The sequence below is a fragment of the Juglans microcarpa x Juglans regia genome, chromosome 4D (assembly GCF_004785595.1).
Source record: "Juglans microcarpa x Juglans regia isolate MS1-56 chromosome 4D, Jm3101_v1.0, whole genome shotgun sequence".
Taxonomy (NCBI): Eukaryota; Viridiplantae; Streptophyta; class Magnoliopsida; order Fagales; family Juglandaceae; genus Juglans; species Juglans microcarpa x Juglans regia.
Window position 1 is genome coordinate 25672473 of NC_054600.1, and position 16572 is coordinate 25689044.

General features: G+C 39.3%; 2 protein-coding genes across 2 annotated transcripts; one reads left to right on the top strand and one right to left on the bottom strand.

Annotated features, from left to right (window-relative positions):
- Positions 1 to 4207: 4207 nt before the first annotated feature.
- On the bottom strand, positions 4208 to 8216 carry LOC121259939 (chlorophyll a-b binding protein 7, chloroplastic). The gene is made up of 6 exons (XM_041161761.1): positions 7962 to 8216; positions 7686 to 7852; positions 6956 to 7102; positions 5916 to 6048; positions 4982 to 5074; positions 4208 to 4611 (listed from the first exon to the last, which is right to left on the bottom strand). The coding sequence occupies exons 1-6, from the start codon at positions 8100 to 8102 to the stop codon at positions 4303 to 4305; spliced, it is 990 nt and encodes a 329-aa protein (XP_041017695.1). The 5' UTR covers positions 8103 to 8216; the 3' UTR covers positions 4208 to 4302.
- Positions 8217 to 8662: 446 nt separating this feature from the next.
- Positions 8663 to 16508, top strand: LOC121259940 (DExH-box ATP-dependent RNA helicase DExH12). Its single transcript, XM_041161762.1, has 4 exons — positions 8663 to 8881; positions 9048 to 12048; positions 12504 to 12893; positions 13090 to 16508. The coding sequence occupies exons 2-4, from the start codon at positions 9094 to 9096 to the stop codon at positions 16273 to 16275; spliced, it is 6531 nt and encodes a 2176-aa protein (XP_041017696.1). The 5' UTR covers positions 8663 to 8881; positions 9048 to 9093; the 3' UTR covers positions 16276 to 16508.
- The last annotated feature ends 64 nt before the right edge of the window (positions 16509 to 16572 follow it).

The window sequence follows — 16572 nt, forward strand, 5'->3', positions numbered from 1 at the left end:
AGATTATTAGACTTGAAAGGAAAGACATGTTCATGAACACAACATGTCTAGAAACAAAAGACTAATTTGTGTTAAGATAAAGAAGTTTATAACCTTTAATACCAAAAGAGTATCCAAGGAAGATGTAAGTACGAGCTCTTAGATCAAATTTTGTGTGAGATCTGTGAATGCTAGAAGCAAAGGACAAGCAACCAAAGGTTCTCAAGTGCTCATATGAAGGAGAAGCTTGAAACAATAGTTTAAAATGAAATTTAGTTTGTAAGAAAAGAGTAGGCAGCCTATTAATTAAGTAAGTAGATGTTAAAACAACATCACCCCAAAATTTAATAGGCAAGTGAGATTGGAATAATAAGGCTCGAGCTATGTTAAGAATGTGTTGTGTTTCCTTTCCATAACAGAATTTTGTCATGCAGTTTCAACACAACTATGTTGATGAATGACTCCTTTTGAATTGAGAAATGAAGAGATAGAAAACTTTGTACTATGGTCAGTATGAATTTTCTTTATTTTTATATGAAACTGAGTTTTGACCATCTTGAAGAAATTCTGAATGAGAATTGAGACTTCAAATTTATATTTAAAGAGATAAACCCAAGTTGTCCGAGTACAATCATCAACAATTGGTAAAAAAATATGTAACCTTCAATAGTGGGAATGGAAAAAGGTCCCCAAAAATCATAGTGGACAAGATGAAATGACAAAGCAGACAAGTGACTTTACTAGGAAAAGGTAATTTTCTTTATTTGGCTAAGGGACAAATGTAGATGGATTATTAGAAAAACCAAATCAAGTACAATCTTATTCAAGAAAAGCATCCTTGAAATAGAAGGATCACTTAACTTATTATGCCAAAGTTCAAACAATGAACAATTGGAAGAGGTAAAACAAACAGATGGCAACAAAACATTATTAAAACTTGAAAGTTTATCATGAGAAACAAGAAGCAATATCAATGGAAATGGGCAAGAAGAGCCTCGTTGCTACAACATGTAAAGTTCTCCTTGTTGTCTACCCACTCCAATCAATTTCGAGTTGGTTAGGTCTTGGATAAGGCACAAGTAAGACAAAAGTAGAAAACAACAAGTGAGTGATTTAGTGAGCTTAAGTATAGAAATTAATTTGAAGGGAAACAAGGGTACACAAAGAACATCATGGAGAATAAGATGTTTAGAAATACAAATAGTGCCAATATGTGTGACAGAAACATATTGGCGAATAGAAAGTTTGATAGAATTGTCTACAACGGAAGTAATGAATATAAAAAAAATTAATTGAAGGCACCATATGATTTGTTGCTCTTGTTGAACATATTAATTCAACGTATTCATGGCTCCACATGAACAAACTGAAATAGGTTTGTAATTAACTAACTCATCCCCAATGGCTTTCAAGCGAGTGAAACAAGCACTGACAGAAAGTTGGCCTTAAGAAACAATAGAGATTGACTTTTGTAACTGGAAAATCCTAGGACTATTCTTCTGAGAGAATCACTCTTTTAAATCGGTTCAGATCTCATATATAGTGATAATATATAGAACACTAGTAGAAATATCAAGAGAAACAAAGTTAAGGATCCAAGAAATCACAATGTTATTGTAGCGTAGCCATGGGGAAAAGAGAGGATAGGTTGAATCCGATGGTTTGAGGATCAAGCCATCCATAAACCCTAACTTGTTTTTGGTCGAAAGTGCCATGGTCATAGATCGAGACCATGTGTGATAGTTGTCTCTGACAAGAAGTTGTGTATCGGTAACAACATCAAGATTATCAATGGAATGAAGGAAGAAATGACTGGTAGCATCATCTGGATGATTGTGTTGAGTTGACGACGTGGAAGGATAAAAACGTACGATACCATAACAAACAAGGAAACCCTATAAGTTTCTTGTAGATTCCAAATCTCGTAAATTGCCAAAAAGTTCCACTGTTAATGAAGTACAAAATATTTATACTAAACAAGTAAACATAAAATACATTATCATAATATGTATAATTGACACGTGTGTGTATGTATACATATTGATAATAACATCAAAACATAAGATAAACTCACATGGCAAGTTGGCAACCCCAAGCAGCGTGGTTCTTGGCCTGGACCATTAATGGCGGTATACATAGCTTTATTAATTGTAATTTTTGTGATTGTAAACTTTATAGTTCATATATATGAAAATAATCTGTTTGGTCTTAGAGTGGATAGATCTCACATATTCTTTTAAAAAAAGGTGTGTAAATTTAAGATTCACATTAAAAAAATATATACTTTTTTATAAATAATATATCTCAATCCTTTTAAAGGAGATGTTGACACTTGCACATTAAGAAATTATAAGTAACCTTACCCTATGAATATATATCATGTGTGTGATGGTCGGAAAGGCATGCAAAACAATCATAATATATAGGATGAAAACAGAAAATTAAGAATGTTTTTTACAGGGGTGGCTTCAATGGGATGAATGATTGAGATTCCATATATAGAGAGACCATGTGCATGATCGATATATGTTGAAAAGCACGAGCGGCCACAGGCCGGGGACCATTTATTTATTAAAAAAACATCGGTGTCCGTCGATCGCTGTTGCAATTTTAGCACTTTATGTCCAGTACTCCACTCTACTCTACAAATGAAAGCATGCATATATGCTGTTTCTGCACCACATTTTCATTTTCTTTTTCTGCGAGCTGATTAAGATACTTTTGTCACTCGATCGCATGCTTTGAGCTAGAGCTGACGCAATTACATACGTATTCTTCATCCTACTCCAGTACTACTCTAACTTTGGTGCTTTTTTTTTTTCTTAAATAGTATTTTTATTTTGTTTCTTTAATCAGACACGTGGACGTATAAAACTAATAAAAATTTTACGTATATTCACTTTTGTGTATTCTTTTCTACACTCTACTAATGTGATTGATTTTATGCACTCTACTAATGTGATTGGTTACGTCACTTTTTTTAATATAAAATAATTGATTTGATCAATCACATCATTAGAGTGTGTAAAAAATACGTAAAAGTGACTGTATGTAACAAAACTCTAAAATTAATTGCTTAAATTGTGTCAGGATTATGAGTATAATTAAAAATGACAAAATTTAAATTGATCGAAGAGCATTTTTTTTTTTTTAATTCTTAGGGGCAATAAATTCAATTGTGATTTTAAGTTGAGCTGAATAGAAAATAATATATTAAAAATGGATTACACAAATCTTTATAATTAATTTTAATTACTGCTCTCTCTCTCTCTCTCTCTCTGAGTGTAAAGTCTGAATCTTCCAGTTAGGTAATAAGGATTAGGTTTTCATGATGTCTGGCACTTTGAGAGAGAGAGAGAGAGAGAGAGAGAGAGAGTCTGATAATTTTGTAGGGTGAAAAATGATCAATGAATGATGATGCTGTGAACCAGAGAGTCCATAAAATTCAAAACATATCTTAATTCCAATATTTGGATTTTCAAAAAGGATTTGAGTCTTCTTTAAGCACATTCTACAGTAGAAGAAATCAAAGCGGCTACGCAACAAAGCATATCTTGTTGTAGGAAAGATATTAAAGATCCTTGGAATAAAGTAGAAGCAACCAACCCAAGCTTGCTTCCCGCAATTGGAGGCCACATGAAAATCAATCAAACAGCCAGACAAATCTCTCCTTCTCTCTCTCTCTCTCTCTCTCACAAGTCAATTTTCTCTGCAACATGTTCATTCTCACGAATCTGATGTTTTCAACGGATAAATCTGGTTACACTGGCTCTCCTATTCGCCAATGACATTTGTGAATTATTTGAGCATATGCCCAATATTCTTAAGGAAGCTACTAAGGCCCAAGCTATCAAAATGTATCTCATGTATGCTTGAAGAGCATACATACTACTATAGATAAAATAACATGTAGATGGTTTTGCTCTAATTTTATCTTATCTATAGTATGCTCTTCAAGGGTGTTTTAAGCATAGGGTGAGAGAGCTTTAGGAGGGGGAGGAAGAAAAAGGTTACTTCTAACTATCGAAATCGGGTCCTCTCCATTTCACTTAGCGCAAAACATAGGGTGTTTTGATCATTTTATATTATGTTTACAGGTAAAATGATAAAAAGATTCTATGTTTTATGCTAAATCAGTACCATCTATTTCACTTGAAATTGAGAGGATTCTAGGAAGCATAAGAAGCATGGTACTTTGACCCTCTCATCTGTATCAAATTCCAGGTCTAGAATATAAAATAGTGTGAACTATTAACAAAGTGACTGTTCTATATACATGACCTTGCATGGGGCAGAGCTTTTCCAATGATAACACAATAACAGTCACGATGATATGGACTTGAGGATGGTAAGCAAGTTATTATGAAAAGGATCTGAGATGTGCTCAAGAAGGTTCTGTACAGGACCTTTACCAGTCAAAGCCGCTTGCATGTAAAAGCCTAACCAAGCAACCATTGCTAAGCGTCCATTTTTTATTTCTTTCACTTTCAGCTCCTCAAAAGTTTCAGGATCTCTGGAGAGATTCAGGGGATCAAAAAGCGCTCCTCCTGGATAGTTGATATCACCTGGCAAGTATATTCCAAGAGGCTCCAATGCCTCAATTCCACAAAATCTTGCATATTCTGGTCCAACCTATTTATGCAAAACATCCAAAAAAGGGAAAAAAAGGGGTGTTTCATAGCCTACTATGGTGTCAAGAAACTACACCTATAAAAGAAAAAAAAATGGTGTTGAGAAACTACATTATTCCTCAGCCTTTGTGATTCCTTACTTGTCAAAGAGACAAAAACGAATGTTTCAGACTTTCAGTTAGGAAAGGATAAATTGGCTCCCCATAAATTCCCCCCGCCAGTCGCCCAAATAAAGGTAAAAAATGAACCGTAGTAGAACAGATTGAGAAATGGGATATATGGGCGCAAAGTATAATGCACGGACATGGAGGACAAGATTGTTTCACTTGACGAGTTGGAAAAGAGAAAATAATGATGCAAATAATTGTTACCATCAGGAGTGCTTGGCAAATTGCAATGACAATGACTCCTTGGCTTCCAGCTAAATGAAGTCCGGGAATGCCAAGATAATCAAGAGTATCTCCCTGGTGGAATAAAATAAGCGAAGAAAAAGAAATTAGTATCCAAGAGAAAACCAAATTTTTTGCTCGAGCAAGAATTGAAGCTTAAAAACTTAAATCTTGATTAACAAAAAGTCCTTGACTTCATAAAATACCAACATACTAATTCTCAGAAACCTGTAAACTTATGCGGTGTTAAACAATATTGGCAGGAAATAGTGTGGCAAATCAGTTTCAATCACATTTTTTGTTTTAAAATCTGGACATTATACTATCCTATTCATCTATGTATTGCCCAAGTTAGCAGAATGACTGGTGTAAAAGTGTAATTTGCGAAGCTTGATTTCAAACTGAAAAGCGTAATTTATTACAGTGGTCTGATTTAAAAAATTTCTAATAATTTTCAGTGTCTAATTTATATCTCCATCATGTGTGCAGTACACCTAAGCAGTGCTCACCTTGGCACTGCATAATATGTGGGTCCCACCTGGATATTACCTAACATAATATGCACATATGCTGTATCAAGTTAAGTCATGACAGAAACTGGCATGTGCACAACTTCAAAGCCCTACCCAATTGAAAAAGGCCCCAACAGGCCTTGACACAGGGCCGAGAATTTTCATAATCTCAATCAAACGAAAATGAGATCTTTATTGGCCATAAAAAGAGATATAAACCCATAAGGCTATTTGTGATCTCTTTAAGGAAATGAATTATGATATGGTCAAAGAATATCTACTTCAAGTTGAAGTATGCAAACTACAGTGTGGTGTAGCACATAACTTCCTGGAAAGAAAATTAACTAATTGGAAAATGAGGAAGATATCTCTGCATGATATGCACCATGGCTGAAGATCACTACCTTAAGCTTTGAATAGCCAACTCGCCACCAGACAGGCTCAACAAAGTGAAAGGCTCCTAATATGTCTAATACTTCTGGAACCAGAGCACCAAGAGCTGCAAGCATAGCCCAGCGTGCATGCAGTATCTCAAAGCTGCATGTAAAATTAATTAACCATCTGGCAAATAAACCATAAGAGTCACAAACTTTTATGCTACAGAAGCTGTAATAGACATTCTCAATGTAATGGAAGCCTCATGAGACTTGCAGCCATTGTAAACACAGCAGAACACTTTGAAATAAGGGGGCTGCTAGAGCCACCGAGGATTCTCACTGCACCGACAAGGCAAAAAGTTTTTTTTTTTGCTTTTTCTTCCACACATTTTTTTAAAACCCTTAAACATTAATAAATAAATAAATAAAAATGCAAACTTATTAAAAAACACTTCCTTAATCATTAAACAAAAAAAAAAAAAGAGACAATCGGTGAGGATTGTCGGGAGCCACTCTTGGTGAGAATGGCATTTTCCTTGAAATAATTCATCATTCCATCTCCAAAGAGTTTGGTAACCAGCATGAAGCATGCAATGGTGTTGATAAAACATTTTTGGATATCAGAACATAATATGTTATGACAGATCTAGCAGAGTCAGATAGTTGCATACCCAAGGTCTGCATTGTTCTGACTACACAAACTCATCAGTCTCTAATCTATTCCAAAATTCAAAGCTTTGTCATTTTGCACATAACGAATAATCAGGAAAGTGTAATAGTTGGATAGTTAACGTTCGCATTAAATGGCAAGCACAGACCTATTCCAATTGCAGAGGCTCACCGCCAAAATCTTATTCCAAAGTTCAAAAGTTTACAGCGTCCAAATTAAAATTAGAAGCGAAACAGTAGGGAAACTTGATTTTTGAATCCAAACACCAATACTTAGAAGTAAATCCTAGTGAAATATAAAACTACCAAAGTACCCATTGACTTGTGATCTGTGAAAACTATTCAATTGCACAAGTATTATTGAGGAGCAACAGACAAAGGCCAAAGCCATGACGTACTTGAAGTACTTCTGAAAAGCCACAGGATCCTTGCCCAGTCCTGCAACATCAAAGCCATAATCCCCAGGTAGTTCCCCTGTTAGATATGCGGGATAGTCAAATGGAAGTGGACCAAGCCAACGAGGGCGTTCTTCTCCATACCACATGCTATAAACATCAGAGAACATAACATAGAGTGAATATATACTTTATATGAGTTGCAACAATAAACCCTTGCCATGTAGATAAACATTTAAATCTCCCCGTCTTGGGTTTATCTGCACGTCTGCCACCTTCTCAGTAAAGGCAACTACGATCCAATCAAGGATCATTCACATGATTGCATTATGCATGTAGCAGATAAATGTTTAAGTTATTTTAACAGAAAAATACCTATAGCAGGTAATTTATTTCCATAACATTAAGTGGCACTTTTACGATGACCTAAACTCTTGCCTTGACGAGTATCATTACAAGAGATTACAACTTTGGTCATCCCCAAATTGTTATGTTTAGCATGGAGGAGGCGTGGGAAAACAAGTTCCCTCTCTCATTTGCATCACCAATTAGCAATGCCACAGCTAGGTACTTGAAATTCATGAAACATAGATTACTATACTAGAAAAACTATAAAAAAAAGTGCGTTATCAATTCATTGAGTAAAAAACTCAGAAAACAGCACACGCATTTAAAAAAAATTCCACACAGTCCCAAAACCATATGGAAGCGGAAATCGCTTACCCTGAATTACCTATCTTTTCTTGCCTTCTCTGCCAAGGCCTTAAATTTCGAGGAATTTTCAACCGCAGACTTCTTCGTCTCCTCCATTCGCCTTTGAAGTGACTCTCCAAGTGGACTGTTAGCTATGGCTTTTACAGCGGTGAAAGGAATCGCCGAGAATATGAGAACTCCCGCAAGCTTCATCCAAAATCGCAAAGTATGAGTACATTTTTCAAGAAACCCCAAAAAAAAAATGGAGAAACGGAACAAAGATAAAACCCCCATTATATGAATGTCACGGACGGACCTCCTGCCATGAAGCTCTACAGAGCGAAGGCGGCTTGGAAATGAGGTGGGTTCGAGGTTTAGGGACGAAGACCTTCGAGCCCCGAAAGAAATAGGAAGAAGAAGACGGAATTATCGTGCAAGGCTGAAGCAGGGCCGCCATTGTGACAAAGGACTGCGTTTTGCGTGGAGGCCTTTCGTCGTTGAACTTGACTTAGCCGTTGGAAAATTATTATTCAGATAGCATCGCCGTAGAAAAACTAGGGGATAATATATTTCCCGGTCCGCGTCTCTGTCCTGTCACAGTACACGATATCGTTAAGAAAAAATTCAATTTTTTACGTTATATTTAAAAATAATGTTTATATAAACAATTTTAATGTTATATGATACGTTGTGATAGATTAAGGGTATCATGCGTACTCTTAAAGAAAAAAATTATTTATCATTTTGTTCTTAACATTTTTTGATGTGATATTAAATAATAGATTTATAAATAAAATATAATAAATAATTTTTAATTATTTAATATGATATCATGAAATAATAAAAAAATGATAATAAAATTGGAATAGCGTGGAAAGCTTGAAGCTGATTCAAACGACGTACTGTTCTGAAAACAAAAAAAATGGCTTTTCTGGAGTTTTAGTGAGCTTTCATGATCTTTAGCATACACTGGTCCACTTAAAATAAGAGCGAAAATGGAGCCCATAGGCCTCATGGCCACACTTTCATTTTAAAGCCCATAGAAAGAGACTGGGAAAATCTAGAAGACAGGCATACATGAAGCGGCCTAGCACAGGGGGATAAGCATTACTAATACTAAAATACTTTCTTCTAGAGTCGAAACGTCTGATATCTCAGTTCAAATTCCTGGATATTTCAAGCCGGAGGGGAGGGAAGTATCGCGGATAAACCCGGCTACTAAAGGCAATAGTATCAGTAAGTATTTTCTACTTCCAAGCAAATATATTTGTAAATTAGGGTTTTTGGGGTTTATTGCTCGTGTTATTGTAGGTTTTTTTTTTTTTTTTTCAATTCATTTAATTTTAGGGTTTAAACCCTAGAGGTAAAGGCTAAGAAAATTGTCGTTTTGAATCTGAATCAGGGGTTTTCTGCGATTTGTTTGCATTGAGAGAGGTATATCAGTCGAGATGGCGCATCTGGGCGGAGGTGCGGAAGCACACGCCAGGCACAAACAGTACGAGTATCGAGCTAACTCCAGTCTGGTCTTGACCACCGACTCTCGCCCACGGGACACCCATGAACCCACTGGCGAGCCCGAATCGCTATGGGGAAAGATCGACCCCAGAAGTTTCGGCGATAGGGCCTTCCGTGGGAAACCTCCCGAATTGGACGAGAAGCTTCAGAAAGCCAAGAGGAAGAAGAAGGAACGCGACCCACTTGCCGAGGCCGCACCCGGTCGCCAGAGCAAGCGGCGCCGCCTTCAAGAAGAAAGCGTCTTGACTTCTTCCGAGGAAGGTGTGTACCAGCCTAAGACTAAGGAGACGAGGGCTGCGTATGAGGCTATGCTTAGTGTCATTCAGCAACAGTTGGGTGGCCAGCCTCTGAGTATTGTCAGTGGCGCCGCAGATGAGATCTTGGCGGTCCTTAAGAATGATATACTGAAGAATCCGGACAAGAAGAAGGAGATTGAGAAGCTATTGAACCCGATTCCAAACCCTGTTTTTGATCAGTTGGTATCAATAGGTAGGCTTATCACGGATTACCAGGATGGGGGTGATGCCGCTGGGCCTGCTGCTGCAAATGGGGATGATGCTCTCGATGACGATGTGGGTGTTGCAGTTGAGTTTGAAGAGAATGAGGAGGAGGATGAGGAGAGTGATCTTGATATGGTCCAGGAAGATGAGGATGATGATGATGACGTGGTTGAAGCGAATGGTGCTGGAGCTATGCAAATGGGGGGTGGGATTGACGATGACGATGACATGAGAGAAGCAAATGAGAGTATGAGCCTTAATGCTCTGAGCATTGGCGCTTATTGGCTTCAGGGGAAGATCTCTGAAGCATTTGAGAAACAGATTGATCCACAACAGTGCCAGAAGCTTGCAGAAGACGTGCTTAAGATACTCGCCGAAGGTGATGACAGAGAAGTTGAATCAAAGCTGTTGGTGCTTCTCCAATTCGATAAATTTAGCCTTATTAAGTTTTTGTTGAGGAATCGACTGAAGATTGTTTGGTGTACCCGCTTGGCGAGGGCCGAAGATGACGATCAGAAGAAAAAGATTGAGGAGGAAATGATGGGTTTGGGTCCAGAACTGGCGGCTATTGTGGATCAGTTGCATGCCACGAGGGCTAGTGCAAAAGAAAGGCAAAAGAATTTGGAGAAGAGTATTAGAGAAGAGGCTCGTCGGTTGAAGGATGAGAGCGGTGGAGATGGGGACAGGGGTAGGCGAGGTCCTGTTGATAGAGATGCAGACAGTGGTTGGGGCCAGCGCCAGTTGCTTGATCTTGACAGTATAGCTTTTGAACAAGGTGGTCGTTTGGTGGCGGCAAAAAAGATTGAGCTTCCAGATGGGTCTTATAGGCATTCTAGCAAGGGATATGAAGAAATTCATGTGCCTGCATTGAAGCCCAAACCATTTGATCCAAAAGAGAAACTGGTAAAAATATCTGATATGCCAGACTGGGCACAACCGGCTTTTAAAGGAATGAAAGAGTTGAACAGGGTACAGAGTAAAGTATATGAGACTGCACTTTTTAAAGCTGACAATATCCTCTTATGCGCTCCAACTGGGGCAGGGAAAACTAACGTTGCCGTGCTAACTATACTTCAGCAGATAGCATTAAACAGGAATTCAGATGGTTCATTTAACCACAGCAATTATAAGATTGTATATGTTGCTCCTATGAAAGCTCTAGTTGCTGAAGTTGTCGGAAATTTGTCCAATCGTTTGCAGTACTTCGATGTCAAGGTCAGGGAGTTAAGTGGAGATCAGTCACTGACTCGCCAGCAAATTGAAGAAACTCAAATTATAGTCACAACTCCTGAGAAGTGGGATATCATTACCAGGAAGTCAGGCGATCGGACTTATACGCAGCTTGTGAAGCTTCTCATCATTGATGAGATTCATCTTCTTCATGATAACAGAGGACCTGTGCTTGAAAGTATTGTTGCTAGAACAGTTAGGCAGATTGAAAGTTCAAGAGAGCATATTCGGTTGGTAGGGTTATCTGCTACACTCCCTAATTATGAGGATGTGGCTTTGTTCTTACGAGTTGATCTGCACCAAGGATTATTCCACTTTGACAATAGTTACAGACCCGTCCCTCTTTCTCAACAGTATATTGGAATCACAGTAAAGAAGCCACTCCAGAGGTTCCAGCTGATGAATGACGTCTGTTACGAAAAGGTAATGGCTATAGCAGGAAAGCATCAAGTCCTTATTTTTGTTCACTCAAGAAAAGAAACAGCCAAAACAGCTCGTGCCATAAGAGATGCTGCTCTTGCTAATGATACTCTGGGGAGATTTTTGAAGGAGGACAGTGCAAGCCGGGAGATTCTCCATACTCATACAGATCTGGTCAAGAGCAATGAACTTAAAGATCTTCTACCATATGGTTTTGCTATTCATCATGCCGGGTTGGCAAGGGCTGACCGCCAGCTCGTTGAGGAGCTATTTGCTGATGGACATGTGCAAGTGTTGGTATCCACTGCAACTCTTGCATGGGGTGTGAATTTACCTGCTCACACAGTCATTATCAAGGGGACCCAAATATACAATCCAGAAAAGGGTGCATGGACCGAACTGTCCCCTCTGGATGTTATGCAGATGCTGGGTCGTGCAGGAAGGCCCCAGTTTGATTCATATGGGGAGGGCATAATCATTACTGGTCATAGTGAACTACAATATTATCTTTCTTTAATGAATCAGCAGCTTCCTATTGAAAGCCAGTTTGTGTCCAAACTGCCTGATCAATTGAATGCAGAAATTGTTCTTGGAACTGTTCAAAATGCTAGAGAAGCCTCCAATTGGATTGGGTACACTTACTTGTATGTTCGTATGGTGCGCAACCCTACACTGTATGGTTTACCAGCCGATGTTCTCACGAGAGATATAACTTTGGAGGAGAGGAGGGCTGATTTGGTAAGCATCCAATTGCATTGTTTTACATTTAACGGCTCTTTTGGACATTGCATGTCATTTATCTTGTTTCTGCTGCTGTGTTCTGATGCCCTCGTCTCTTTTATTCTTAGTAAAATAAGAGTGCACAGATCTTGGACTAAATTTCTTCATACCGATATATTTGTTTAATTATCTCCCTGGGATAAGGTCGCCTATATATTATCTTATTCAATCTGTTTTGTGATACGATTTACCAGTGGCCTGTGGCATATGAGACATTCTGACATGTTGACATCTCTTATATCTGATTTTTTTATTAAGATGAATTTCCTCCCTACTTCATAGGCTCTTACGGAAATTTATTTTATTTTACATATTAATGATTGGATGTACTTTGGCTTTTGCAATAGAAATACTGCTCGTGATTGTATCTGCCATAGTGATCTCATGGTTTTCTATTTTCTTTATTGGTGCAGATTCATTCTGCTGCAACCATACTGGACAAAAATAATTTGGTTAAATATGATAGAAAAAGTGGATATTTTCAAGTCACAGACTTGGGTCGCATTGCTAGCTACTATTATATAACTCACGGGACAATATCCACCTATAATGAGCATTTGAAGCCCACTATGGGAGATATCGAGCTTTGTCGGTTGTTTTCACTCAGTGAAGAATTCAAATATGTTACAGTGCGGCAGGATGAAAAAATGGAACTAGCAAAGCTTTTGGATCGTGTTCCTATTCCCATCAAGGAAAGCTTGGAAGAACCTAGCGCCAAGATTAACGTTTTGCTGCAAGCATACATTTCACAGTTGAAGCTTGAAGGTCTTTCATTAACGTCTGACATGGTGTTCATAACTCAGGTTTGATACTCTCTCTCTCTCTCTCTCTCTCTCTCCCTCCCCTTCCTCTTTTGTAGTTCAGTTAGGGTTAGGAATAGTTGCAGCTAGCTCTAGCGTTTGCTCCCCTTTGTTCCTTTGGATTTCATTCTCTCTGCTTTAAATTGTTCTTTGGTCTAGTTCTTTGCCTGTTGACTCACTGGTTTCACTCTGTGTTCAGAGTGCGGGACGTCTTATGCGAGCTCTTTTTGAGATTGTGTTGAAACGTGGATGGGCGCAATTGGCTGAGAAGGCTTTGAACTTGTGCAAAATGATTAACAAGAGGATGTGGAGTGTACAAACACCTCTTCGCCAATTCAATGGGATCCCAAATGATACTTTGATGAAGTTAGAGAAGAAGGATTTGGCCTGGGATAGGTATTATGACCTTTCATCTCAGGAGATAGGGGAGCTTATTCGTGTCCCAAAGATGGGAAGGACACTTCATAAATTTATTCACCAATTCCCCAAACTTAACCTTGCAGCACATGTGCAGCCAATTACCCGCACTGTTTTGAGGGTTGAGCTCACCATAACGCCAGACTTTCAATGGGAGGACAAAGTTCATGGATACGTGGAGCCATTTTGGGTGATTGTGGAGGATAATGATGGTGAATATGTTCTTCATCATGAATATTTTATGTTGAAGAAGCAGTATATCGACGAGGATCACACTTTGAATTTCACAGTGCCAATTTATGAGCCATTGCCTCCTCAGTACTTCATCCGTGTTGTGTCAGATAGATGGCTTGGGTCACAAACTGTTTTACCCGTTTCTTTCAGGCACCTCATTCTACCAGAAAAGTATCCTCCACCAACAGAGCTATTGGACTTGCAACCGCTTCCTGTGACCGCCTTAAGGAATCCATCATATGAAGCTCTTTATAGTTTTAAGCATTTTAATCCTGTTCAGACTCAGGTATTCACTGTCCTGTATAATACAGATGACAATGTTTTAGTTGCTGCTCCAACAGGGAGTGGGAAGACCATATGTGCGGAGTTTGCGATCTTAAGGAATCATCAAAAAGGACCCGAGAGCGTCATGCGTGTTGTGTATATTGCGCCCCTTGAAGCACTGGCCAAGGAACGGTACCGTGATTGGGAGAGGAAGTTTGGAAAGGATGGTATTAAAATGCGGGTGGTTGAATTAACAGGGGAAGCAACTACAGATTTGAAACTTCTTGAGAAAAGTCAGATAATTATCAGTACTCCAGAGAAATGGGATGCTTTGTCTCGCCGTTGGAAACAGAGGAAACCTGTTCAACAAGTTAGCCTTTTCATCGTTGATGAACTCCACTTGATTGGGGGTCAAGGTGGTCCTGTCTTGGAGGTGATTGTTTCCAGGATGAGGTATATTGCAAGTCAAGTGGAGAACAAGATTCGAATTGTGGCCCTGTCAACTTCACTTGCAAATGCAAAGGATCTTGGGGAATGGATAGGTGCTACCTCTCATGGCCTTTTCAATTTTCCTCCTGGCGTACGTCCTGTGCCATTGGAAGTACACATCCAGGGGGTGGACATAGCTAATTTTGAAGCGAGGATGCAAGCGATGACAAAACCAACATATACTGCAATTGTTCAGCTTGCCAAGAATGAGAAGCCTGCTCTTGTTTTTGTTCCAACAAGGAAGCATGTCCGACTCACTGCTGTGGATCTGATGACCTACTCCGATGGGGATGGAGAGAAGAAGCCATTTTTATTGCAGACCCCTGACAAACTCGATCCTTACATTGACAGAGTTAACGATGAAATGCTTAAAGCCACTTTACGTCATGGAGTTGGTTACTTGCACGAGGGCTTAACTGATAGGGATCGAGACATTGTGTCATATCTGTTTGGCATTGGGGGTATTAAGGTTTGTGTCATGAGCAGCTCAATGTGTTGGGGAGTGTCACTGTCAGCCCATTTGGTGGTCGTGATGGGAACACAATATTATGATGGTCGGGAAAATGCTCACACTGATTACCCAGTTACTGATCTGCTACAAATGATGGGTCATGCTAGTCGACCTTTGTTAGATAACTCTGGGAAGTGTGTCATCCTTTGCCATGCACCTCGTAAAGAATATTACAAGAAGTTCTTGTACGAAGCATTCCCGGTTGAAAGCCATTTGCACCACTTTCTACACGATAATCTGAATGCAGAAATTGTCGCAAAAATCATTGAGAACAAGCAAGATGCTGTGGATTATCTTACGTGGACGTTTATGTACAGGAGGCTCACACAAAATCCCAACTATTACAATCTTCAGGGAGTTAGTCACAGGCATCTTTCTGATCACCTGTCAGAGCTTGTAGAGAACACATTGAGCAATTTAGAAGCAAGTAAATGTGTTATCATTGAGGATGATATGGATCTTACTCCTTCGAATCTTGGGATGATAGCATCCTATTATTACATCAGTTACACTACTATAGAGCGTTTCAGTTCTTCTTTGACTTCCAAGACAAAAATGAAGGGTCTTCTGGAGATTTTGTCTTCAGCTACAGAATATGCACAACTTCCTGTACGACCTGGGGAGGAAGATGTGGTTCGGAGGTTGATTAATCACCAGAGGTTTTCATTTGAAAATCCCAAGTGCACGGACCCGCATGTGAAAGCAAATGCACTTCTTCAGGCCCACTTTGCACGGCAAACTGTCGGTGGGAACCTAGCATCGGACCAGCGAGAGGTGCTTCTTTCTGCAAGTAGATTGCTTCAGGCAATGGTTGATGTTATTTCAAGCAATGGCTGGCTGAGCCTTGCTCTCCTCGCAATGGAAATCAGCCAAATGGTGACACAGGGCATGTGGGAACGTGATTCCATGCTTCTACAACTCCCACACTTTACAAAGGAGTTGGCCAAGAAATGCCAAGAAAACCCTGGAAAGAGTATAGAGACTGTATTTGATTTAGTGGAGATGGAGGATGACGAGAGGCGCGAGCTATTGCAGATGTCAGATGATCAGTTGCTGCACATTGCACAGTTCTGCAACCGTTTCCCCAATATTGATATGACATACGAGGTGCTGGACAACGATAGTGTGAGGGCTGGGAGGGAGATGACGCTGCTGGTCACTCTTGAGAGAGATATGGAGGGAAGGACAGAGGTAGGACCTGTTGATGCTCCCAGGTATCCCAAGGCCAAAGACGAAGGGTGGTGGCTTGTTGTGGGCGATACCAAAACCAACCAGTTGCTTGCCATCAAGAGGGTTTCCCTGCAAAGAAAATCGAAGGTTAAGCTTGATTTCGCCCCTGCAGAAGCTGGAAAGAAGACATACACACTCTATTTCATGTGTGATTCATATCTGGGATGTGACCAAGAGTATACCTTCACCGTCAATGTCAGAGAAGCAGCAGGTCCTGATGAAGATAGCGGGGAAGAATAAACAAACGTGTCATCTTTTTATTTTTTGATATGCTTTTTGTTCCGTTCGTAGACATTGTAGTGTTTTTGTTTCTGCCATTTTGAACCATATGAACGTGTACGATGATAGATGTTATGTGCTAATTCACCATCAAAAGTAAATTTGCATCCAATTCCTGTTTGTATTGGAAAACTGCTTGGATCTGATGTCCTGATCGATCTGATTCGCCAGTTGATTTTGGGGGGTTTTATTCATTCAGCTGACTTCTCAGTAATGTAGCTTTGCTGGTTTATCTCATGATTATCTCTCCTAGAGTCT